The sequence below is a fragment of the Carassius auratus genome, chromosome 26, assembly GCF_003368295.1.
Source record: "Carassius auratus strain Wakin chromosome 26, ASM336829v1, whole genome shotgun sequence".
Lineage (NCBI taxonomy): Eukaryota > Metazoa > Chordata > Actinopteri > Cypriniformes > Cyprinidae > Carassius > Carassius auratus.
Window position 1 is genome coordinate 22,186,475 of NC_039268.1, and position 27,192 is coordinate 22,213,666.

The 27,192-nt window shown below is 36.1% G+C and overlaps 1 protein-coding gene across 3 annotated transcripts in view; it reads left to right on the top strand.

Annotated features, from left to right (window-relative positions):
• The first annotated feature begins 2,239 nt into the window (after positions 1–2,239).
• Positions 2,240–27,192, top strand: part of hecw2b (HECT, C2 and WW domain containing E3 ubiquitin protein ligase 2b) — a 52,388-nt gene continuing 27,435 nt past the window's right edge. For 2 of the 3 annotated variants that reach the window (XM_026204805.1, XM_026204807.1), the window contains exons 1-2: positions 2,240–2,711; positions 21,835–23,518. In XM_026204805.1, coding sequence (XP_026060590.1) covers positions 23,185–23,518 — 334 coding nt within the window. In that variant the 5' untranslated portion in view covers positions 2,240–2,711; positions 21,835–23,184. Of the gene's footprint in view, positions 2,712–11,486; positions 11,651–21,834; positions 23,519–27,192 lie in introns of those variants that run through there. The other variant, XM_026204806.1, reaches the window with a different exon arrangement.

Here is a 27,192-nt window from a genome sequence, read left to right on the forward strand (position 1 = left end):
TCTTTAACAACATTCCACAATTCATTCACATTTCTTGGTTTTGCTTCAAACAGCATTTTTGATATCACCCCACAAGTTCTCAATTGGATTAAGGTCTGGAGATTGGGCTGGCCACTCCATAACATTAATTTTGTTGGTTTGGAACCAAGACTTTGCCCGTTTACTAGTGTGTTTTGGGTCATTGTCTTGTTGAAACAACCATTTCAAGGGCATGTCCTCTTCAGCATAGGGCAACATGACCTCTTCAAGTATTTTAACATATGCAAACTGATCCATGATCCCTGGTATGCGATAAATAGGCCCAACACCATAGTAGGAGAAACATGCCCATATCATGATGCTTGCACCTCCATGCTTCACTGTCTTCACTGTGTACTGTGGCTTGAATTCAGAGTTTGGGGGTCGTCTCACAAACTGCCTGTGGCCCTTGGACCCAATAAGAACAATTTTACTCTCATCAGTCCACAAAATGTTCCTCCATTTCGCTTTAGGCCAGTTGATGTGTTCTTTGGCAAATTGTAACCTCTTCTGCACATGCCTTTTTTTTAACAGAGGGACTTTGCGGGGGATTCTTGAAAATAGATTAGCTTCACACAGACGTCTTCTAACTGTCACAGTACTTACAGGTAACTCCAGACTGTCTTTGATCATCCTGGAGGTGATCATTGGCTGAGCCTTTGCCATTCTGGTTATTCTTCTATCCATTTTGATGGTTGTCTTCCGTTTTCTTCCACGTCTCTCTGGTTTTACTCTCCATTTTAAGGCATTGGAGATCATTTTAGCTGAACAGCCTATCATTTTTTGCACCTCTTTATAGGTTTTCCCCTCTCTAATCAACTTTTTAATCAAAGTACGCTGTTCTTCTGAACAATGTCTTGAACGACCCATTTTCCTCAGCTTTCAAATGCATGTTCAACAAGTGTTGGCTTCATCCTTAAATAGGGGCCACCTGATTCACACCTGTTTCTTCACAAAATTGATGACCTCAGTGATTGAATGCCACACTGCTATTTTTTTGAACACACCCCTTTCAACTAATTCAACTAATTGCCCAATTGCACAGCCTTAAGAGCGTGCATATCATGAATGCTGGGTCTCATTTGTTTTCTGAGAATCTACTGAACCTACTGGTAACTTGTTTGCCACGTAGCAATAAAAAAATATACGAAAAACCTTTATTATTCTGGTTAGTCACATTGTACTGCTATTATTTTGAACAATACTGTATTCAGCTCCAAACTGACTTTTCTTAACACTTTGTTTTGTAAGTAATTCAGCCTTGTGCTAACTTTTTGTAAGGGTATTTATTTTAATACAGTGCTTTCAATAGTTTACTAAAATGAAAATTTGCTGAAAATATATTCGCCCTCAGGTCATCCAATATGTAGACGAGTTTGTTTCTTAATGAGAACAGATTTGGAGAAATTTAGAAATAATCAACTGTTCATCAGTGGCTCCTCTGCAGTGAATGGGTGCCGTCAGAATGAGAGTACGATGATAAAAACATCACAATAATTCACACCACTCCAGTCCATTAATTACATCTATCATGTCTTGTGAAGTAAACATCTGCTTGTTTTGGTCGGTACAGTTTTAGGCGACCTGTTCTATTATAAAACCGAATTGTTTTTGTTTTTTTCGTCTCCACCCTTGTTAACCCCCGACTATAAGAAATGAATCAGTTCACGTTATTGAATCAGTTCACTTGAATCATTACCATCAACCGTTTCCAAGCAAACGCTCCAATGAATCCTTTGAGTCTTCACAGAAGTGTTTCAACAAGTTGTTTCCACAAGTATCCAAACAAAGCAGCTTTAGTGTCTAGACCGAATGGCAATTTATTTTTTAACTGTTCAGTTAAATTACATTTATAGTCTAATATAATGTTGTGTAGCTACAACTTATTTTAAAGGTGGCGCTATTTACTCGGAATGTTGTCTTGCAATGCACAATTTTATTTTCGGTCTTTAGCCGCTGTTGTTTTTAGCATTTCACCGTGTTGTATTTTTAAGCTACCGACTACCGTTACATGTTAACAGAACTACTCAACTTGTAAAATATATTTAATGTTATGTAACTACTCTTTGACGACTATTTTGTTTAACTTTAGCTTAACTCTCTCAGTCTTACATACGAAAAGATTCGTAACGGCTAAAGACTTTGAACCAGTTGTGTGTGAACAACCCGTTTAGAACGAATCATTCAAAGGAACCGGTTCAGAAGGTTGACTCGTTGGCGAATCGAACATCACATCAGTGTGAGTGGACGCCTCCCTCTCGTGCGCTGCGCGGAAGCTCAAAACAAAAGCAGACGCAAAGCCCGTGGAATTAAACCAACACAAATGCAAAGCAACATTCAGCGAAACGCATCTCTTGAGCGTTTAGATGAAGCTGTACATCCGACCACGCGCGTGTTTTGGTTGCGGTACGAGTGTTTTCAGTGGGTTTGAGGTAGGCACTGAGCGGATCTGGGGCTCTTTGTAAATGAATTAGAGATGCACGCGGCTGGATCCAGGGTGGACGCTGACCCACACTGCGCAGTAAATATCCTCTGGGCTGGGCTCGGAGAGGTTCGGTCGGGCTGAGACGGATGGTTTAGGAGGAAGAAGTGCGCTGGACCCTCACAGAGGCCCTCAGCTGCGCACATCAGCTGGTCCGAGCATCCCCGTGTGTTTATTTGAGCTCTCAATTCATCATCACCTTTATTTGACGGTAAGTGACAGTGTTTACCTATATGTGCATTTAATTTGGATTAGTTGGCAAATTAATACATGCATTAATGTTGTAGTAAAAACCAAATTGGCGTTACAATCTGCACATTATTGCTGGGTAGTTATTCTTATGAAAAAAAGTCAAATTACGTGATTTGAATATTACATTTATAACATAAAAATGTTGTACAATATGTAGCCTACTACTTTAAAGGTCTAGAATTGCATGTCATATAATCGGTCCTTCAAATGCCACAGGTTATAGATTTCATGTTGTTTAACCCAAATAATAAGACGCCCAGAAACCTGTAGCATTTGAGGGCCAAATTCTATTGCATTCAGTTCAAGGCACTTTTAAAGTCTGAAATGTGGAGTAAATTTATGTTTCCTGGTGCATCGAACTGGTTATTATGCATTTGCCACAAAAAGACCGTAACAGTAAGTAGCCTACTACCTGGTTGTTTTCCATGCACTTGTTTACTAAAATATTGATTACCAGTGTAGCACATCCATTGTTTTGATGCAATGGTAAATTCATTATAATGAGCACCTGTTCCTTAGAATATGGAAACAAAAGCATGCATATTATATAATCTATTTAAATATGTTGTGTTTGCTGTTGCTTTAAGGTTGGGGAATTTGGGCCCTTAAATGTTTCAGGACTTCATGTGTGCATATGCATGAATCAATTTAAAGTGACAAAATATACCGTGTTATGTTGAGAGCTCTTGCATATTTAGAGTAAATCGCTACCTCGCATACACATCAGATTAATTTGACTTCATTTGAGATTTCATTTGGGATTTTGGCCAAAACTGATAGCTATGAGCATTTTTGTGGTTAAAAATAAATACAGTATACAAATGTGTAATAACCAGCATCATTTATTTAGAGTGTTGATTCAGACTTTGTTTTTATAGCCTACATCAAATTTACATTTGTATTTTATACAGTAGGCACAAATATATGCACTTCAGCGGTTCTTAGTATTCTTGAAGAAAACTCTTCTAAAACAATATTTGCTGTGTAGGGTGCTTGAGTTGTGTCTAAATGGTTCTTTACAGTTTTTGGTGGTTATTTATAGGTTTTCAGGTCAGTTGTAGGGTTACTGAGTTCTATTAAAAACCAAAATTACATTTCTAAAGACATCTGGCTGTAAAGAAAACCGTTTTGGTTAAGTGTACAGCAGATCTGAATTGTGAGGCGATAAATGCCACATGCTCTGGATTCTTCTATTCCTTTGGTTTTACATTGTGAGTTCTGGTTGTCCAATCAGATAACATGCATTTTTAGTTGTGTTGTGGGCAAAATGTCTAAAAAAGTCATTCAGACACGCCTAGCCGAAAGTTTCCAAGACTAGTTTTCATCACAAGTAATGAGGTCATATGAAGCTTTGCTTTGAAGAGCAGCTCCAAATTCCCACTTCAGGACTATTTAGACCATCTATGTGATCTGTGGATTAAATGACACAGTTAAAGCTGGTGGCTCAGTCATTAATGCCTCGCCTAGACTCAGTTTCAGGATGGCCTGGTTCTCGTTCAATCCAATATTCGCCTTTCTTAACAAGCTCAATTGGTTGGATATCCATTCAGATTCATTTCTGAGAGCCGCTCAGGTGTTGTGAATACAGTCTGCTTTGCATGAAATTCCCAGTGTTCTTTTGGACTCATAAAATAGCTAAACTTCAGATTTAATTGTTTAGTTTAGCTCTACAATGCAAAAAGTCCGTCTGGGCCTTGCAATGTTTGATCAAATCATCTAAGTATGGATTCATCTCTGTGGGTAGAGATGTTATTAGACATCGGATCAGACAGTTTTGGATGAACAGCAGAAGCATAAGGTGGAGACTGATAGAGTCTGACCTCATTGGACAGTAATATATGGTTTGAGAGGGCTGTAGAGATGGACGGACAATAGAAGCTTTCAATAATGGTCTACAGGAATCAATTCGGCTCAACTCATTGTACTTTATTGGCGTGTTTACTTTTCGTATTGCATGAGTAGACACAATTAGCTCTGTGGTCGAGATGGTATAGGCCTAATGATCAAGTAAACCCATAATGTGTTTAGTTTCTGACTAGATTAGCAAGGATATGGGTATTTGCATTCTGCATATTTACTTCGTATCCCTCCACTGAGAGACTGGCATCTATTCATGAGGAATTGAACATGTAATGTTATTTTAAAGTTACAGTTGATTATGCACTTTAGATAAAGTCAACCTACTATTAAGTCAATCACAAGCAATTTTACTTCTGTAATATGGTGAATGTTCAACTGAAACAGCATGATAATAATAAAATGTAAGGTCCTTCAGGCCTTCGTGAGTGGAAAAGGAAGGCTGTTTTAGAGGATGTTTTAATAAAAGATTATTTTTATTATTATTTTTTTTTTTTGGTATAGCATGCACATTTGATGAAACATTTACAGTTGGGAACAGGTTTTAAGAGTTGCTAAAAGGCCTTGAAATATTGTAGTAAGTTCTGACAGATAGATCAAATTAACCATGTGAGGAAGGGATTTCAACTCATTTTAAATTTAAACATTTAGCATACTCTTTTATCCAAAGCAACTTACAGTGCATTCAGGCTAACATTTTTTACCTAGCATATTTCCTGGGAATCGAACCTACAACCTTTTGCGCTGCTAATGCAATGCGCTACCACTGAGCCCCAGGAACAATGTGAACAATTTGAATTCCATCATTCATCAGTTCTTTGTCAAGTGTTTTGTCAAAGTCATGTAAGGTGAAACCAACTAAGCCTGCCAGAGTTTCATGAGCATGACCTGACTTACCTTATTATCTTGCAGAATCCATGTGGGGCATCTAGACAGGTGCTTCTCTGCCACACATTTATAGTGCTTATTATTGGCTTTTAGTACTGATACAGTCTACCATTCAAAGGGTTGGGGTCTGTAAGATATTATGGTAGCACTTTATTTTACAGTCCTGTTCCTCATGTACATACTATGTAGGCTACTTATTATAGTAATTATAAATATAAACTATTATATTTAATACTATTAAATTAGGGCCGGGACTCGATTAAAAAAAAAAATCTAATTAATTAGAGGCTTTGTAATTAATTAATCGAAATTAATCGCATTTTAATCGCAGATAAATATTTGACCTGAGAACAGTGAGAAGTAATTTTTTTTCACATGGATTTATAGTATACCATTGAATAATGACTGAATACATAAGCTTAAGCAACAAAATATTGTTTATTTTTGTTCAACCAAGTCTAGCAGACCAGTGCAATTTTTGCCATGAAGTGTAGCAATAGCATATTTAGAAACAATTTAGAAATAGTACATTTCAGAAATTCAGGAAGCTTATATGTGCTGGAACCTTCTGTAAAGTGTTTTTTAAGTAAAACACAATACTGTCAATTACATTCAGAACATTGGAAACACTGACTATTAGAAAACATCTCTCTGTTGCCATAACATACTAAGTCCAACTCTCAATAACCTTGGCCAAAACAATAAAGAGTTCAACATAAACTGTTGCACCAACAAAATAATACATAGTTCAACATAAAGTGTAAAGTCCACGCTAGCTGCTATATGTTTTGCATTTAGGTGATACTTGAGGCTCCATGTGCTGCTGCGGTGATATGCGAACGCTAGTTGGTGCTCCGGGGTTAAAATGTAGGTTTTTTTATTTTTTTTGGCATGGTTGTCTTGGTAAAATTCGCATTTTAGGGGCTAAATATCACGTTATTTGTATGGGGTTGCTTGAAAGTCCCGTTTTTGTAGGAATTAAACTGACATAATTTTAAAAGACGATATCTCCATTTGCATTGAATTTCAGCGCCGCAGCTTTGCTGATATTGTTTATGCTCAGACAGCAACATTACAAACTAACTAATGTTAAAAAAGAGAAAACGCAATCAACCACCCCTTTAAGCAGGTAAAAATAGGTCATTGGACATAAAATGAAATCCACAAACTTGAAATATTTTTTGTTCTGTTGTCATTTCATGAAACATCCATTTTAAGCAAATATGCAAAGAGATTCATAATCTGTGTGAAATCACTAAACATTTTTTCATATTGCATAGAATTTGTTTTATTAAAATTGTTTTATGCAGTGTATGTAGTCTAAACATTTTAAATGTTACTGATTGTCTGACGTGAAAGTCGCTGTAAAAAATAAAAACATTTACAAAACCAATGTTATGTATAAGCTATAAAAGTATCCCAATTATACTAAACATGATTTGTGAGTAAAATGCATTTTTGTATGTTTGGCTTACTGGGTGGGCGTCTTGATTGCATCACCATGAAAGTGTGTGTAAGTTAGACATTCCTTGCATCAAATGCATTGTAAGTTGGTTTCTAATTTTGAGCATTTGTATGTTTACATGATCAGGTTTGCTGTTGAATCCTGGGATGAACGTATGTGATTGTTCCTGCAGCATTGTGTAAACCATGTAAGCTTAATTTGTGTGTTTTATTTTTGACTATGTGTTTTTGTGCACAGAGCAATCGCAGGAAGAAGTCAAGGCTCTTTCCTGGTGTTTCCTTGAGCAGCATGCATACTCGCACACACACTTAGACACAACTTACATCACTCTGTACCGTAAATAGAATATGCATCATGGCCTATTGTTCATCCAAACAGTGCGCTCACACTGATGTGGTATTTCTCTGCCTTATTTGTCAATACGGGCTGAAATGTTTGTCTGATAAACCTAGATAACCTTTATTGATTTATTAGGATTATTCTACAGCCAGATGGCTTTTGCACAATTAGTCAGCCTTGAGAAATTTTGTTGCTCAGAAGTAGCTCTTAGACTTTGGATGTTTGGGTTAAGTATGCGCTTTGTCTCAGATTGCCAGATGTGCCAAATGACCCTTCACAAACAGCTTGATTGACAGCCGATCTGACCAATCATAACACAGAATCTTCCACCTTGTACAAAAAACAAATCAGACAAACTTGAAAAATTTTGTGTATTGATGTCTTTCTGCGGTTGAAATAAAATACCTCCTGATTCTGTGCTTTAAATAAATATGATGAACAGATGATTGATTCGCATGTCAGCTGAACTGAGATGCTACAGACCTTGTTTTATAAAGTAACCTGGTCTGTCTTGTCTGTTGCTGTGTTGTAAGTTTTCTCTGTGCTCTGCAATGTATCTGACTTTTCTTGGCAAGTCTGAGGACAGTTTGAGACATTTTTGACTTTTTTTTTTAAACTCCGGTGGACAAATGTGAGATTATTTGTTACAATTAAAGACTTTTTTTATCTCTCTCTCTCTCACTCTCTCTCGATTTCTGATCAGTGTTATTTTAGTGTAATTAAGATTAAGACAGTTACAGTTTTTTATAATATTTTAGATTTTTATATTTTCTTTTTTTTTATTAAAACTTTAGTTCTAGTAATTTTGTTTTGCTTTTATCTTTTTTTCTATTGTTATTATTATTATTATTAAATTTTTTCTAATAATTTTTATTTCAGTTTTAGCTTTAGTATTTCAGTGCATCAAGTTAAACTAAATAAAAATGATAAATGTTGCATTGGCAACTAGATAAAATATAAGTTCATGTTTTTATCTTTAATTTTTCTTCATTTAAACTTGCTTTTATTTAACCCTTTAACTGTCACTGACCTGCATACGGGACGCCTACATTTACTTCACTATATTACAATGAAATCTAATCTAATCTTGACAAACTATATATCATTGGAAAGGTCTAAGACTCCCAAAAATATATTTTACCAATGCTTTTTGTTAAAGGGGGGGTGAAATGCTATTTCATGGATACTGAGTTACACTGTTAAAGAGTTGGATTCCCATGCTAAATATGGACAAAGTTTCAAAAATTAAGTTGTACGTTTGAAGGAGTATTTTTGTTCCAAAAATACTCCTTCCGGTTTGTCACAAGGCTGTGCACAGACAATCACTGATCAGAGCGAGAGCGTCGCGAAATGTCACAAAAGGAGTGTGTTTTTGGTTGCCAGGGCAAGACAACCCTGCACAGATTACCAAAGAAAAAACAGCATTAAGGGACCAGTGGATGGAGTTTATTTTTACAGAGCATCAACGGAGTTGTGCAAGTGTTTGTGTTTGTTCCCTGCATTTCGAAAATGCTTGTTTTACAAACAAGGCCCAGTTTGACGACGGATTTGCGTATCGTTTATTTCTTAAGGATGATGCAATCCCAACGAAAAAGGGTCACGATCGTGTGTTCGAAACGCAGGCGATGAGTAAAAATGCTTCAAATATCTCTGCCTCCTTGTTAGTGCGTCCCCTCCCATGCCGGAGACTCGGGTTCGAGCCCCGCTCGGAGCGAGTCGTTGCTGCTGCTGCTCTCGTTCAGTTTTAGCCTCGGGATCTGATTCTGGATCATAAATAAACGGCTGAATCTGACTGTAAGCCATGGTTTGTTTTGGATGATGGTTTTTTTTCCTCAAGGTAATGTCATAGCTTCCACATGCTCTCAACGCAAAAGCCTACTGACGCTCGTGATTCTTTAGCTCCGCCCACACGTCACGCCTCCAGTCGGTCGTGTTTTTCCGAGAAAAATCGGTACAGACTATCTTTCTCTTATGAATATAATAAAACTAAAGACTTTTTGGAGTTATGAAGGATGCAGTACTACTCTATAGGTACTCAAGATTAACAGGATATTGAGTGAAAACGAGCATTTCACCCCCCCTTTAAAAATGATGTAGGAAAAGTAATAAATTTATGAAAAGAGTGAACCCTCAAAAATCTACATTATAACAGGAGTTCTGACCTTTGTTAATTAAAATTATTTTAAAATCAGACATTGCATTACCATATAAATGGCACATCAATATCATGTTACAAAATGTTTTCATTCATGAATTATACAAATTTAAGTTTGGAACGTGCACTATAAAGTCTATGTTCAAAAAACGTGAGTGACAGTTAAATTAATGGTTTCAGTTATTTACTGGTTTTAGCTTTAGTTTACTATAATCCCGCAACTGAAATATTAAAGTTGTATTTTTGCCCACTATTCTCATTCTTTGTCTTTTGCTAATTCACAGTTACTCTGAGGTTTTGTTGTATCAGCAGATAGAAACTGTAAAGATCTTACAAACGAGTTGCTAAGCAGGCAGTATGGTCACTCATGATAACAGTATGCATGAATAAACGGACATTAGTACTACTAGGAAGCGTGTGAACATGCTACATTAGTCTATTGTTTGGCTGTGAACGCCAGCTGGCATGCAGAAACCTGTCTCAGATATGGGTCAGTGCTTTGGCATCTGAGTGGCCGGGATGTGCTGGCTCATCTATAAATAGCGTCACCCTCAACGCTGTATAAATAAACAGTGAAATGATACGAGGTGTTGCTGTGCGGGGGCTAGTCTGCTTTGAGGGAATGTTTGCTCCTAAATCTCAAGCTTATCTACACTTGACCTGAGAAATGTAAATGCAGACGGAAAATATGACGCTAAAAGCATCAGTAGCTGTTTTGCTGTGTAGTTTTAAGCTGAGCTTATATGAATAACTATACAGTGATTGCTCTCGTTGCTGTAATATGACACGGTAACAGGAAAATGTGTTATAGTTTCATGTTATATTAAAAGCTGTCAAAATAACTTAAGAGTGTTTTTGACCCACATAAGTAGGACTTAAGTAGATCTTTTGTATGTAATTTCACAATTCAATTTTTATTGAAATATGTTTAAAGTGTACTGCGTTATACTGACAACAAGCATTAATGGTAAACTAAAATGTGTCATTGTCATTTCTGTGAAAAATTTAGTTACACTTTATTTTAAGGTGTCCTTGTTACAGTGTAATTATACATTTAAGAACTGAATCAAATTAATTAACTACATTTACTTAATTGAATGGTTAGGATTCGGTTTGGCTTAGGGTTGCTTGCATGTAATTATGCATAATTAATTGTTATCGTGATGGTAAGTACATGTAACGTGTAACAAGGACACCTCAAAATAAAGTGTTACCAAACATTTAAGCTGTGTTTAAATTTGTAATTGAAATGAAGTAGCAATTTAGTACAATTATTATATTTTAACTTTCCATGCCATATCCACTGACTGACTAGTTATTATCATTGTGTTGTTCAACACATCAAAATAAGTGTACTTTTAAAAAGCATGACAAGATTATTAAAACTGATATAGAATAAAACATTTGTAAAGATACAAAATACAGATACAAAATAATTGGTACAAAATAAAATGTAAAATGTTCGCTCAAGTGTGTCTTTAAGTACACAAGTGGCCTTTTATTTCCTTAGTATTATATTATCTACAAGCACAGTTTTTATATACTTTTAAGATTTGAAGTCCTCTACAAATACACATTCAATTTAGTGCAATTTCTTCTAATTATGTTCTCCATGGTTAGGTTAGGTTAGGTTACGTTACATTACGTTAGCTTACATTAGGTTGAGTTAAATTAGGTTAAGTTAAGTTAGGTTTTTAATTTTAATAGTTTTTATAATTTGATTTTATGTACGTGTTTATTTAATTTTATTTAAATTGTAATATCAGTGACTTAATTGTCGATCAAAATATTCAATATATAAAGCAGAAGAAATATGCATATACTGAAGCCTGTATATTGATGATCATTTAGCGTTGTGTGTTGTAGTGTTGTGCCTGAGTGCTCTAAGTTCAAAGGTAAGGCCTCTCAGTAGAGGCATTAGGCAGGATTTAGCCGTGCCGCCTCAGACCGGGAGCGCTGAGTCAGTCATCCGCTGCCTGAACAGCTTCGGGAGGAAGTGCTTGGAGGAGGGGGCAGGATGTAAGATCATTAGCTAATGCATCTTAGGTGAGCTGACTGTTCCTGGCAGAGTAACAGCCACAGGCGTCGGCGCCACAGACAGATATCACCCTCCCCATTACTGTAGGCATGTTGGCGCGGTCCAGTGCCCAGCAGTTGAAGTTGTATGGACCATACTAACTGGACAGATGGAGGGGTAAGGTTTATGGTTACTTGTTCAATTGTTTGAAAGGTTTTAATTTCTAGATTTGATGGATTATGGCTGAAACATAATCAACAGGAAAATGTGAATTCTAATGGTGCGCGACCATAATGAAATTACAATAATGAACATTTACCTTGCGAGCAACATAACTTACATAGATTTATATAATCATCTAGTTTCCAGAGTATCATAAAGACTTGGGCCAGAGACTCTTCTGAAACCACCTCAACCACCCACTACATTTTGTGTCATTTTAGTATTAATTTGATTTTTTTATTATTATTATTTATGTAACATTATAGTATTTATTTTTACTTTATTTTAATTTTTGTCTAAGTTTTTATCTATTTTGTTAAGTCATTGTCATTCTTATTAGTTTTGTTGTTTTTGTCTTCATAACTTATAGCTAATTTTTATATTGTATCTTATAACCAAGTTTTATAAATTTTGATACTAACTTTTTTCAGTTAGTTGCATAGGCAACATATGATTTTGGTTATATTGTTTATTATAGGTTGGTAGACCAAAACAGTCAGATTCCTTAACATGGATTCACTGCGTTAAAGTCGTGTTGAATTTTTTTTTATTAATGATGTTGTAATTTCCAGTTGAACTTCTCAAATAACAAAAATCCGACAGCATTGTACAATTACAATGAATTATGTTTAAAATTTACAGCACCTTCTAGTTTTGTTTTTGGTGGCCTGTTTTAATTTGAGTTTTAGTCTAGTCTCAGTGTCATTTTAGTTTTTATTAGTTTTAGTCACGTTCATACTCATACGTTCAGACTTAACTTTGTTTGTTGTCGTCTTCTAAGTAATGCCGCGAGTGAGGCTTGAGGAAGTGACATCGCCTGCGTCTGCACAGTGCGATCTGATGCAGCCCTGAAGTGAGACACGAGAAACAGAAATACTGCAAAATAATAATGTGACTATTGACTCAACCAGATGTAATAACGTTATAACATTTCGTTTCATCTCGTATTGGGCAACGAAAATGAAAATACATTTTAGCATAGGTTTTATTTTGTAAACCACATTTAGTCTCGTTTTTATTCGTCAACAAAATTGCATTATACATTTAATTTGGCTCGGCTCTGGATTGGTTTTCATCTTATCTGTCTGATAGGTCTTTTTCAGTATCTGTTGGATCCTTTATGTCCGATTCTGTACTTTTGTCCTGTGGTGTGCCACAAGGTTCTGTGCTGGGCCCTATGTTGTATCTTGTATATGCTTCCTCTTGGACAGATTATTAATAGTTTTAAAATAATATCTTATCATTCATATGCAGATGACATTCAGTTATTTATCTCGTTTAGACCTGATAGTCTAGATAAACTGTCAGTTCTACAGGATTGTTTAGTCTCCATTAATAAATGGATGGCAAACAATTTTTTGCAACTTAATAAGGATAAAACTGAAATGATGATCTTTTTTCCTGACAATATTATACCTAGGATTAAGCAGGTTTTGGGGGTTTCAGCCACTTCAGATTGTAGTGAAATAAGAAATCTAGGTGTCTTTCTGGAAAGAGCCATATGTTTTAACAGTCATATAAAGTCTGTAGGTGATCGTGCTTTTTGTACTGTGGCACCGAGGCTTTGGAACTCACTTCCATTAGCCCTGAGAACTATGGGTTCTGTCAATTCTTTTAAAAAACACATGAAGACGCATCTTTTTGGACTCGCTTTTATTTAACAGCAGTGGTTTACTTGTCATTTCATGTTTGTGAAGAGTGTTTCTGTGTGTTGTGTTATGGTAGATTTATTGTATGCATGTTTGATCCTTTTTATTAACAGACTGTAAAGCACTTTGTGACTTCTTGTCTGTGAAAGGTGCTATATAAATAAATTTTACTTACTTACTTACTTACTAATTCATCACATGACCAGCATTTACCTTGCATCTCGTCTCGTTTTCGTTATTTGATAAATATTCATTGAAGGTTGTCATAATTTTCGTTGACGAAAGCAACACTAGCACCTTCCCAAACTGAAAACATAAAAAAACAAAAAAACACACCTGATGTACATTCTTTATATCATTTTATAGAAGTAGAACTTATTTTTTATATTTTGTAGAAAATGTACATTGCCCTCGTGCTCCTCTTGATTTGAGTGCACCTGGCTGATATCAAAATTACTTCCCAGCTTGTAAATATGAAATTCAGTGAAAGTGTGGGGTTAAATTTGTTTAGTCTCAGACAAATTTGAAAACAGGAACATAAACATGCTCCAGTTGCACACTCTGTGTTCGCAGGAATGGACTTTGTAGCATCGTCAGTGGTCTTCTTTTGCATGTGATGTTGGACAAAAAATAAAAAAGCAGCTGTTTGAAAGGCTTTACCTCGTACTGAATTCATAGAGAAAACGATCTGTTGTATTCATCCTTTCCCCAATTCCTTAATGGCTAGCTTATAGTTGAAATCTTTGACTAATCTCTACTCTCAGTGATTGAGAGCGATTTGTTGGTTGGATTTGAGCCAAATCTGGATTAGTTCAGCAGGGATTCAGACCACAAAACAATGGACATTTGTCATTGTGAAAAATTCATGGAGGGAGCCATATATCTATATGATCATATCTAGCTTCCAGACTTGGGCCAGACACTAATTGAAAGATAATTTTCGTATTATTTATATGTTACTACATTATTTATTATCTACATACTACTTTTTTAATATTTGACATACCTTTTTATTTTTATATTTTCAGTTTTAATTTTATATTTTTGATAGTTTTAGTATTTATTTTTTCATGAGCTTTTGTAATTTTAGTAGTTTCTGCTTTTAAGGATTTCTAAACAGCCTTACTTTTTTTTCAGTTTTTAGTTATTTTATTTTATTTTATTTTATTAAATGAAAAAAAAAAAAATTTATTTGTTTTTAGTGGTACTTTTTTCAGTTACTTGCCAAGGCAATATTAGCCCTTTTATTTATTTATTTATTTTTATATATTTTTTTTTATTTTTCTTCTATTTATATATTTTTTTCTTCAGGTTAATTTCATTAACTTAAAATTATTTTAATAGTTTTTGTTTCAGTTGAAAGTAAGAACACTAACCCTTGCTTCGTCACATCATGTTTTGCAAGTACAATAAATCTTTTGCTATTTGGATGCATATTATTTATTTAGACACAGTCTTAAAATTTACAATAGTTATGCACAATAGACAGCATAAAAAGAGGATAAACTGTTTATTATTTGAGAAAGATAAAGTGAATTATAGTAATCCAAAAAGATAAGAGAGACATATGCTGTGTAGTCTAGGAAAAACATGTTAGGTAAAAATTACAGCGTAATGAAAAATCTCAGTAGGACAGGTGGAGGAGGCAGAGATAAAATATGAGATGGCTGCAGACTAGAGTCGGTGCAGTTGTGTTTGTGAAGAGAGAGAGATGGAGGGAGGCCGATCAGGCCACAGAAATGAGATGAGACTGGCGTGGTAATACAGGGATTAATAGAAGAGTTCTGTCACTGCTAAATCCACCCATTCACCCGCTAATCCTCACCCTGCCATCAGCCGCACACTTACTGTGAGTGTGCCAGTTAGCATGCTAGCATATAGCTCGTGCATGTGCAAGCAGACATGTTGTCAATGAGCTGAAGTATACACTGGTTTGTTTTTCAGAAACTAATCGGAAGTCTTTGGAAGACTGAACTTCGTTCTGGTTTCCATTATTGGACAAACTACTGAAAACATAGCTTTTATGGCCTTTTTTTCTGAAGGCAAATAAAAGTGGGCAGAAACTATTGCTACCTGTTTGTGTTTCCAAGATGACTAACTCTTGAAATTATCTTTGCCACTACTCTACAAAAAAAGTAGCTAGGTTGAAGTTCTCCTTAGAGAAAGTAGGTGGTAATGGTTTAAGATACACACTGTAGTATTATTTCTCAAGCTACTTCATAATTTCATACGTAGGAATGGTAAAAGTAATATGCAACAATCAACATATTTTGTTCAAAAGCACAAAGCTTTTCAAAAAAAGATTTAAAGTTAAACTAGATTAGGCATATGTCAACATTATACAAATAAGAGTGTTTAGTTACATCTTTTAACAAATAGTGGTGCTGTTACGTCATATCTGAGAAATGCGGTTAATCAAAACGCTTTAATATCTGTAGCAACACTGCATGTTTTTCACTGACAGACTGTCGTGTTTAAAGCAAATCCAGGGACTTCATAAATGTGGCATGTTTTTAAATAGATTCAAAGTCCTGCTCTGTGTAGTTTTGGTATGTGTGGGGCATCAGGAAAATGACCGACCTAGTTTTCCTTAAAACTTCACCCTTCTGGTTTTATCTTCAGTGTGGAGTGCTCTGGTGTGAAGATATCCTGCTGACCATCTCATAAAGAGGAGTATAACGAATGAGATATCTAACACTTGCTGTCAGCTCCTCTGGTAGTGTGAAACTCCTCTTGATCCTATTTAGTTTCACCTGCTGTGATGCTCTCAGAGCAATCTGAGACTAATTGATGAGTTTAAGAGGAAAGGAAAGGCTCCACGGGAGTGAGGATGGAACTGCATCAGAATGTTTGAAAGCTGTCTTTCTGTATTTCATCAGTACTCATCATTATGTGGATTTGTAAAGATATTTGTTGTTTTAATGCAGGTCACTATGGGCAAAACCATTGTGTTTTCTGGCAAATATGTGGATATTTTGCTTTAAAATACACATTTGAGTGTTTGTTTAATAAGAGGATTCTATCTTATTCTATCTCTAATCTTCATTTTACATGACCATTGAGGAATTTTAACCAAAGTATGTTACGGATATTTCATGAAGAGCCTATAGAGCCGTACCTACTTTGTGGGCAATCCAATGACACCTTTAAAAAAAAAAAAAAAACTTGTTTGAGGGCCAAAGGCCAAAAGTGTTGCATCATAGGTAGCTATATTATATTAAAATGTATTATATTGGAAAAAAAAATAATAATTTGAAAATAAAAAGAATAAAAAAAAGGTAGTTAAAATAAAATACAAATATAAATTAGAAATTAAAATATGCTTCAACAGCATGTTTTATTCCCATGTTTCTTCCCACCTCATGTGATATGGCATGGCAGGGCAAATCTAAGGTCATCGCTGGCCAACTTTGGCTAACAGGTCGTGGTTTGAACTTTTGTTCTTGGTTTGAACTTTTCCATAGCAGAACCGTTTTGATTCCCCAAAGAACAAAATCAAAGAACATTTTTAAGCATGTAAAGAGCTGTTTTCCACTATGAGGAACCCTTTGTGCAATGTAAAGCTTCCATTGATGTTAAAGTAAGCGTAGTTGTAGCAATTATGCAGTGCACATCCCTTCTTTTTGCATTTTGAAAAAATACAATAGTTGCTGAATTTAAAACATTCATGCATAGCAGCCTATATGTTTTGTTCCTATTGGTAACCGAAGTTCCCACTGCATTGTAGAGAGCGCTGCATTTCAGCTGCCACTTTGTTGTATATTATTGTGGTGTCATTGATTTCAGATTTTGCCATGCTCTTACTGGACATCTAATTGGGCAGTTCTTGACCACTGTGGACAAGACCTGAAATGCTGTTTACAACAGCTTTCCAGAACCATAAAAGCCTAATATTTGGTTTAACTAACCAATGGCCAGATGATTTGATTAATTTATCTATAATATACCATGTGAATGTGCATGAGCTACGTGTAACAATGCTTTCACTGTCTGCTGTTGTAAAATAGAGCAGTCGCTCCTCTGAGGATTTGCTCTGACAGCGGCGTACAGACGAGCTGTTGAAGTAATGATGAACCGTTTCATTGGAAGCTTTGCATAACTGTGACGAGAGCTAATTTTAGCCATAAAAAAGGTGAGAACAGATGAGAATATCTCTGTTATACCTGAAATATCTGATGCTGTCGGTGAGTACAACACGTCGCAAGTGAGTTAGTGTGACGTCTGAAAAGCTGTAGTGAATGTTATCTGTGTCGATATTTAAAATGAAAAATAAAAATTAATGCATTATTCAAGTTGTTCCAAACCTGTAAGAGTTCCTGTCTTCTGTTTAACACAAAAGAAAACATACTTGAGAAATTGAATGGCAACTGGCATTCATTTGGGTACCAGCATTTTTCAAAATATCTCCTTCAGCAGAAGAATGAAGCTCATAAAGGCTTGGAGAGGATGGAAAATTTGCGGCTTTTTTTATTTAAAAAGAGATGTGTAATTGAATCATTGTGAATCATTGTTGACTGCTGATTAGGTAGATATAGTATAATATAAACCATCATTTGAATGTCAACCACTTCCAGCCAAGTAGACTGGCTTGCGTGTTCTGTTTGACAGCATGAGTGAGCCGGCGCTCTTCAGAGTAAGAGTACAAACATGTATGCTTCACTGAAAGGAACACATACTTCACCTGTCACTCCTCAACCTCCCTTCTTCCAGTTTTCAATGATGGTGACATTTACCACACTTTTAAACAATGCAGCAGAGATGTGTGGGAGAGTGAGTGAACAGCATGGCGGTTATATAAGCACCAGACCGAGAGCACCCAGTGGGACCTTCTCAACTCCTGCTCAACAGCCTTTTTTTTTGTGTAGTACTTGCACTTATTCAGTCACATTTACAACAGTGTATTCACATGGTTAACTGAACTGCCAGTAGAAATAGTATTACACTTCTGTTCAAAAATTTGGATCGGCAAGATTTTTTGTTTGTTTTTAAAATACGTTTATTTACTTGATTTATTTGATCAAAACATACAGCGAAAACAGTAATATTTTGAAACAATATTACAATAAAAAAAACATTCTGTTTTCTGTATTTTAAAATGTAATTTATTCCTTTTGTTCAAATCTGAATTTCCGGCATCATTACTCCAGTCTTCAGCGTCATGTGGTCATATAAAACATTTGTTATTATTATCAGTGTTGAAAACTGTTCACAGGTGTGCTGCAGTGTTTGTGTTTAAGTTGTTTAAGTTACTGAACCCTAAAACTTCAAACAGTTTTAAGATTACAATTAAAAAAACTTTATATATGTCGGTGCCAATGGCCTTGTGGGCAGTGCGCTAACTAGTGTTGTTTCTGGCGGCTTATTTAAATATTAGTTTTAGTCTAGTCTTTGTTTGAAAATGTCATTTAGTTTTTTTTAGTTTTAGTCACGTTCATACTCTTTTTAGAGTCAGTCAACTAAATGTCTGAGCATTTTAGTCTTTATTCAGAATTATCCATGACTGTTTTCTTCTAGTTTTAGTCGACGAAAACTGATGACATTTAGTTTTAGTCAATGAAAATTGCATTTTAGTCTCTTTTTAGTAATGCAATTCTATTTAACCCAGTCTATATAGTATAGGTATCTATTATTATAGATGAAACCAACATTTTCTTTTAGCCAAACCCATTTCAAAGAAGGTTATCTTATTATATTATTGTTACCTTATAGACTCAAGAATACATCCATTCCTGACACGGAAGATGCTCTGATTTCAATTTACAACATTTCTTTTACCAACCAAACATGTTAGAAGGACACACATCGGTCTCTTTCTCTGTGTCAGACTTAACTTTGTTTGTTGTCGTCTTCTGAATAATGCCGCGAGTGAGGCTTGAGGAAGTGATGTCGTCTGCGTCTGTGCAGTGCGACCTGATGCAGCCCTGAAGTAAGAAACAGTTCATAGGAACATAATAATAACGTGACTAAACGACATGAAATAATGTTATAACGTTTCGTTTAGTTGTTTTTTGTTATGTAAACCAAATTTAGTCTTGTTTTTGTTCGTCAACAATATTGCATTATACAGTACATTTAATTATAGTCATCGTCACATGACCAGTATTTACATTGTGTCTCGTTTTCGTCATGTGATAAAGGTTAGTTGACGAAGATATTTGGTCATAATTTTCGTTGACAAAAGCAACACTAAGCGCTAAAATACAGCGATATTGCGCTAAGGGTGTCCCGCGTACTTTGAATCCCAACTTGAGGACTTTTCCCGATCCTGCCCACTCACTCTCTCCCACTTTGTTTGCCGTAAGCTCTGTTCTTGTCCTATCACAATAAAGGCAAAATATATTTTATTTATTTATCAATTTGTACAGATTGAAAGACAGAAATATGTACACAACTGCACATCAGAGTATGGGGGGAAAAAGCAGCTCAGGAGATATTTTAGTGTGCAGCATCTGAAATGTGACTATTTTTGGCATGCTGCAGTATCACCGAGCTTTGTGCTTTCTCTCCAGAGTATTTAGAACGGCTGTGTAATGTTTGCCAATAATGAAATGTTTTTGTCATGATTTACTCACTCTCTTGCCTTTACAATCCCTTATGGCTGTTTTTTTCTACAACCCAAAAGAAGAAAAAGAAAATTTGTTGGATGCTGTTTGAAGTGTAATTACAGTACAACAGGACTAAAGCTTCAAAAAGACATAAAAGCACCATAGAAGTGTCCTACAAGTACTACAAACATTTTTTCAGTTCAATTTGTGTACAAATCGTGGTAAACAGTTTTTCATCAATAATTTATCAAAAGGAACTTAAAATAATGTTTTGTTTACAAATCAAATCTATCTTGAACAATCATGAATGCATCAATCTGGCTGCAGTTGCCATTAAAGTGTGATGATTAGGATCTAATGCATTTCTTGTGTTCTTATGTCATATCTGATATATGGGTTTCATTTTCTCTCTCTCTTGTTCTGTCTCCGCTGTAGTTATGTAACTTCTACTGCACCGTCTGATCTCGAGCACACTTTCTTTCCGGAGTTTCATCACTTTTTCTTCTGTTTCTTAGTTGCTCCATCTGTCTCTGTTTCTTTTCATTTCTCTAGATCTGGGTGATTGAATTCATATTAAACCAGTGCACTGCGATTTATCACAATGGCTTCACTCTGTCACAAGCAAATGACTTGTGGTGTATTTGAAAACATAAAATTAAGAAATTAAACATTTTCATTGTTTAGAAATAAGCCAGAGCTGCTCTGGTTCTTTGTATAGGCAGCGTTTAACTGATAAAGTCCCTTTGCAAAAAAATGTATAAAGCAGTGCTGTATTATGGTAAAAGATGCAATACCTTTGATTTATTTATGGTATATAATAATATGCTTCAAAACAAGGTATTAGAATGAGGTAGTGACTGTAGACTGGCCTAGACACAGAAAAGCAGTGGATGATTTTGGCAGTAGTATAGAAGGCTCTTGTGTTTGGTCGTTGGCCAGAACGTGCTGAGGTAAGCTGGGCAGGCCACTTCACTCAGTGTTTCACACCCTTTTGGAAATCTGCGCCCACCACTCGAGCAGAAACATCTAATTCAGGAGCCGCTGGGGAGATGCACTCTTATCTACACTTTTAGAAAGCAGGACTGACTGTGAGAGAAAAAAGGGAGGGCAAAATGGGAGGAGAAAGGTAGTGTAATCCGTGAAGTAAAAAAAAAAAAAAAAAGGGTTTAATAAAAAGGATCACCCAGTGATGCACCTTGGCTTTTTTTTTAAAGCATCCATCCATTCTCCAAACTGCTTGTCCCATGTACTGTAGTGTTGCAGAAGTGAATTCACAACAAATTATTTATTGTTGACTTTTAAAATATCTGCAATATGTTAAGTGTTAGAGACATGCAAACCTTAGAAAATGAACATTTGTGGCAATCAAACAGTTATGGTCTATTCAGTTGTGTTGATAGGAAATACCAAGATGCATTTCTAGTTTTAACACTTTCTGTTCTTCAGATATTACTCATTAAAGGAAACTGCATACAAGTAGCTGTTGTATGCAGAGTGACCCAGATTTGGTTTTTGACCACTGAAAGTGTACATTTGTCCAGTTTACTCATGGACCCATATTGAGATCTCCATATTTCTGGGACTAAACCATGAAGGCCTTTAAAATGAAGATACAAAAAGGAAAGCTTGTTAAGAGACAGAATCTAAAAGGGTACGAAGATATCTTTAATACTATTTGAGTTACAGGCATACAAACAAATCAAAAGAAGTGTTTTTTTGTCATTTTTGAAGTGTCACCGTTGGCGTATAATGAAACAAACATGGCTAAAGTCAACAGATTTAGCAAATAAAACTATCAATCTCTGTGTAAAAATAAAATAATAATGTTTCCAGCTTTCTAAAGCCATTTCACACTCCTGTAAATTAGTTTAAAATGTGTTTGAGTAATACATAAAGTCTGTATTTCTACCTGTTCACAACATTCCTTTTTTCTTGCTTCTTTTAGGGATCACTCGTCCGGCCTTTCTGTCCGCTGGTACCTGCCCCATTGACCAAAACCCTGCGAGGATTCCCACACTGTCTCAACCAGTCTCCTGGACCGTAAGGCAAAGCAAAGATCTGATTCCTTACATCCCAAATCCAATTTTTATTCCACTCTTGGCTACTACAAATGGACAGGAACAATCCAGCCTGCATTAAACAAAAGGAAGCAGTAATGTTCATAGCAGATGATTTGGACAGAAACTGTTATGATACTGAGAAAGTTTTTATATTCAGTTAATTTTTGTCTTGCAATGATTTTGTCCCTCTGAGACTCTGAATATGGACCTTTGAGATTCCTGACTGGTTTCCGACAGCCTTTGAGTTGGGTTTTCTTTTCTGGATTGGATGCTTATTTGATACCTCAACGGCATAAATGCAAGGCTGTTGGGTATTTCAGAAGTGGGTTATATAATCGTCTGTTTAGTTGCCAAACCTCAATTCCGGAGAACTTGGAAAAGGAGAAAACCTCATCAGCTAGTGCTGTGAGTGGGGTTTTGTTGGCCTATTTGGGCCTAAACCCAATTCTTAACCTTGATTTAAGGCTACTTGGCATCCAAAAACAACCTCTTCGTGACTTCCACCATCAAGACTTTGAAAATGAACTTTTGAGAGATCTAACTGGTCCTAGACTTTCTTTGAGGCCCACAAACCCCACAATCTTTTGAGTTAGTTGTGTTTAAGTTACCTCATTAGAAATTTCAGAAGTCAAATACATATACTCATCATATTATATTCCATTTCTAGAGAACTTAAGGAAGGAGAAAACTTCTGCTAACTAGGGTTTTTGCCGACCGGTCAGTCTTGGGACTGAACCCAAATCTCAGCCTTGTTTTAAAACCATTTGGCACCCAGAAACAACCTCTGCATGACTTCAAAGGCTTTTGAGAGATCTGGCTGGGATTAAATACTCTTTGAGGCTGGTTTTGGAGGCCCAGTAAAATTAATCCAGTCTTCTGGATTAGTTGTGTTCAAGATACGTAGAGATCATAAACCCAAGATTTCAGACATCAAGTATATATGCTCATCGTTTCAGATGACCCCGGCACTTCCAGTGAACTTAAGGAAGGAGAAACCTTCTGCCGACTAGGGCTTGTTGGCGCTTTTTGGTCCTGAAACCAAATCCCAACCCCTTCCCCCCCCTTTTTTTGGCCGTTTGGCACCTTTTTCTTACCTCAATCTCTTCCCGACCTCCACCATTCGTCCCTCGCTGGCCACGGCAGTCCTCCCTCCCCGTTCCCGCCCCCACCATCCCCCTTCTCATCACCCAACCCCTTCCCCACACCACACTTCCCACCCCTCCACCCAAGTCACCATGGCCACCGGTACTACCAACACCGCCCGTGAACATCTCCTGGTGGTGCGGAGGCGCAGCCCGCACATGCGCTACACGCTGAGCCCGGAAAACCTCCGCAGCCTTTCGGCGCAGGGTGGCTCTGGGAATGCTGGAAGCTCTAGAGGAGGAGCTCCCGAACCGATGGGCCTTCAGAGGGCCAACAGTGACACGGACCTGGTGACATCAGATAGCCGTTCCTCCTTAACAGCCTCTACGTACCAGTTCACGCTTGGGCGAGGGCAAAACCTGGTCATCTCTTGGGACATCAAGGAGGAGGTGGATGCCACTGACTGGATTGGGCTGTACCACATCGGTAAGATGTTTTGGGTTGTGGGAAAACTCTCTATTGAAAGTAATTCCTTTAAATGGAAGGTAAACTTGTATTTACTTACTGTTACTTAATTTTCTGTTCCTTTTTCATCACTGTATAACCAGTTCTTTCTCTCTAGTAATAGAAACACAACCTGCAGGCCTTTTTATAATAGTATAGCTAACCAAATTGCAGAAAATAATAAAAACCTCCTCATTCTACATTTTGGACAAACAGGTAGTTCTGGTCAAAGGTTTGGTTGAGCTAATGTTGTTAATCAAGGAAGCTCAAGCAAGCAGATTGCAATTCTGTTTGGTAGCAAAACATTTGTCTTCTGTTTTCATGCAGAGAATGTGGCCTGTAGAATATATATTGTGATTGCAGTTTAGAAAGTTTTGGTAATTCTGACTTTTTGTCATGTACTCTGCATAGGCCAAAATGACTGCATGATATACAGTTTTGTATATTTTGAAGTCAACAGAAATGTTGTTAGTAACACACTTTACTTGCATAATCCGATGTAATTCTGAGTGAAACTAAGCACCAAGACAGTAAATTCTGCTGTTTTGATTTTATGATTCTTTCTTTCACAAAAAACAAACAAAATGCTTTTGCTCATTACTCATCCCTGACACACACACACACACACACACACACACACACACATCCCATAGGCGTAATGGTTTTTATACTGTACAGACTGTATATTCTATGGCCCTACACCAACCCTACCCCTAACCCTAACCCTCACAGGAAACTTTGTGCATTTTTACTTTATCAAACAAACTCATTCTGTATGATTTATAAGCGTTTTGAAAAATGGGGACATGGGTTATGTCCTCCTAAGTCAACCTCTCCTTGTAATACCTGTGTCATACCCATGTCATTATACAGAGTTGTATCCTGATATGTAACAAAAACAAGAACACACACACACACACACGCACACACACACACACACACATATATATATATATATATGTAAATTAATGAATTAATTAACTGGGGTAATATGCTATGTGAAAGGTGTTTTTTATAATTTGATTAGACTTAAACCAAAATATAACTGGCGTCAACCAAAATGTAAGACTATTTCTGAAAGTGAACACTGTGTCCACACTGAATGTTAGATGTGCAACATGCTATATCTAAACTAAATCATTCCCATTACAATTAACAACGTAATATGAACCAGACATTTCTATACACAGTAAATACTGTTATACCGCCCAGCCCGACTGTGACCTACTGTGTGGGTTTAATATGTTGATGAAGCAAGTGATTGCAAGTGAATAAGCAAATGAAAACAGATGAACTGCTGACTCTGGCTTAATTGCATTGTGTCATTAGCTACGTTTTATCTCGTCTTCTCCTCCGCACTTGCGCTGATGGTTGAATCTAGTTACTCAGCACTATTTCTGATGGCTTTGAGAGCCCATAAATGCTGTAGTTTTGATTTGTAGAAGAGAGGTGGGAGGATGAGCAAAATGTGTCTCGTGAGACGCCAACCAACCATGAACAAACTCAACCCACCAGTATCCCTAGATACAGACTATAAGAGCAACTGCAATACAATTAACCATTCACTGACTTGCAGTGAATTATAGGCTACGCACATTTGTTACATTCAGAGACAATATTCTACTGTGTCATTTAGAGTGATTGCAGGTAATGTGGGACACACTGTTGTGTTTGATATTTCGTCGTATTTCCTCTGTGTAGTGTAGTGATATTTAGCTATTTAAAGATCTTTAATTAATAGTATTGTGTGATTGGTTAATCCATTAAAACATCTTTCTGGGTCTAGTGCCTTTTAAATTGCTAACAAATAACAGTAAACAATGTTGGAAGTTAACTACCAGCATGTGCACCCATAACAACCCATGCATTTGTGTTATGGTTGTAATGTAAACTAGTGAAAATGTCCTTCTTGCATGGAAAGAAAAATGATACTTTAGAGAATTTTCTCAGCTAAAGTAAAGCATTAGCTTGAATCAAATCAAGCTTGATCAAGGCTTCAGAAATACAATCTCTATAGATTTAGATTCTTGGAAGTGGGAATTTAGTGGTGCGTTCACTGGTAATGATACCTGGAATTGTGCATCTCACTGTGCTATTACTTTTCTGTGATCTGTCTTTCATTTTGCAGTCCTACCCGGATATTATTATCATAAAACCGCTCAAGCACCCACAACAGCATGCAGTCATTACTCATGTCTTATTCAGGCATAGTAAAAATATTGTTTGTATATGATTTCATGATTAATTGACAAAAACGTGCTTATTTTTCTCAGACATAAAGTATATTATTTATAGTACAAGTGTCAGTAAACAAGATTTTATTCTCATTCTTGCTGTGTTATGTACAGTAGTATGAGTGCAGGGTTCAAGATCTGTTTGACAGTCATGGTCAGTGAAAGCCGATCCCTCACACTACTATAGCCGGCTTCATGGGCCATCGATCAGGACTGGGGAATTCCTCTGTGGTCTGTCCCAGAGAAAGGCCTCCGCTGAGGGATTGTGCCAGCCATCGATCCACTCAGATCCTCTGGAGTTTCATTCACAGCCTTGTTTTCCCCATGGGAGTGACCAGGTCCTGATTTATGACCTATATTACACACAAAAAGAACAACTGCCTTAAAGGAATAGCTCCCCCAAAAATGCAAAGATTTGATGAAAATGTACTCACTCTCAGGACATCAAAATTTAAAAAATCCATCATTCAACATCTTGTGAAGCAAAAGGCTGCATGTTTTTAAAAAACTAATCCATCAAGATGTTTTAAATGTTGATTCTGACCAAAATATAAGTCCAATATAACACTTCCCCCATTGAAAAAGTCAAACAGTCTGAATCAGGAGAAAAATATGCACGATTGTTTCTCTTTCTGACGGCACCCATTCACTGCAGAGGATCCATTGGTGAGCAAATTATGTAATTCTAAATTTGACCAAATCTGTTCAGATGAAAAAAAATAAAAATAAAACTCATCTACGTTTGGATGGCCTGAGGGGGAGTAAAAAAGATATCCTCTTCAGATGTACTGCATTACATTTTAATGTATTCATACATTTTTGTGAAAAGATTTAACTCATCACAAAACCTTTAAAAACAGCATACTTGGTTATATCTCAGCCTAAAGTGAAATAAAAGAAATATTAAAAGACATTTTAATTCCATAAGGAAATTAAATCCTTTTTGCATTATGACATTATTGTCATGACAAATTAAGCAAATCTTCACATTCCTAAAGATGAAAAATAAATGATAAAATAAATCGAATGTAATATCATACCATTATCATGGTAATATTTGTTCTACATCTTTTTTTGTACTTTTTTTTAGCAGAATTGTTATAAAGAATAATACGTTAATGATTACTTGAAGGCAAAATGTGCTTAATTCTCCAATCCAATCCAAATAAAAGGTGAAAAAAATCATAATATATATTATTTCTTACTTTAAAAATTAATCTTTCAAGATACCCATAATTGAATTTGCAATTAAGAAGGTTCATAAGAGTCACAGACAGCTGTGTATGTCAAATTACATTTCACAAATGAAAAATTGAATAAATCTGCTTTAACTTTGTTTATTTGTCTTATTTTTGATGGTGTGCTCAGAATATATCCTGATTTTCCAGTAAGGCATTTAGCTGGTTTTTCCGGGAAGCTGGA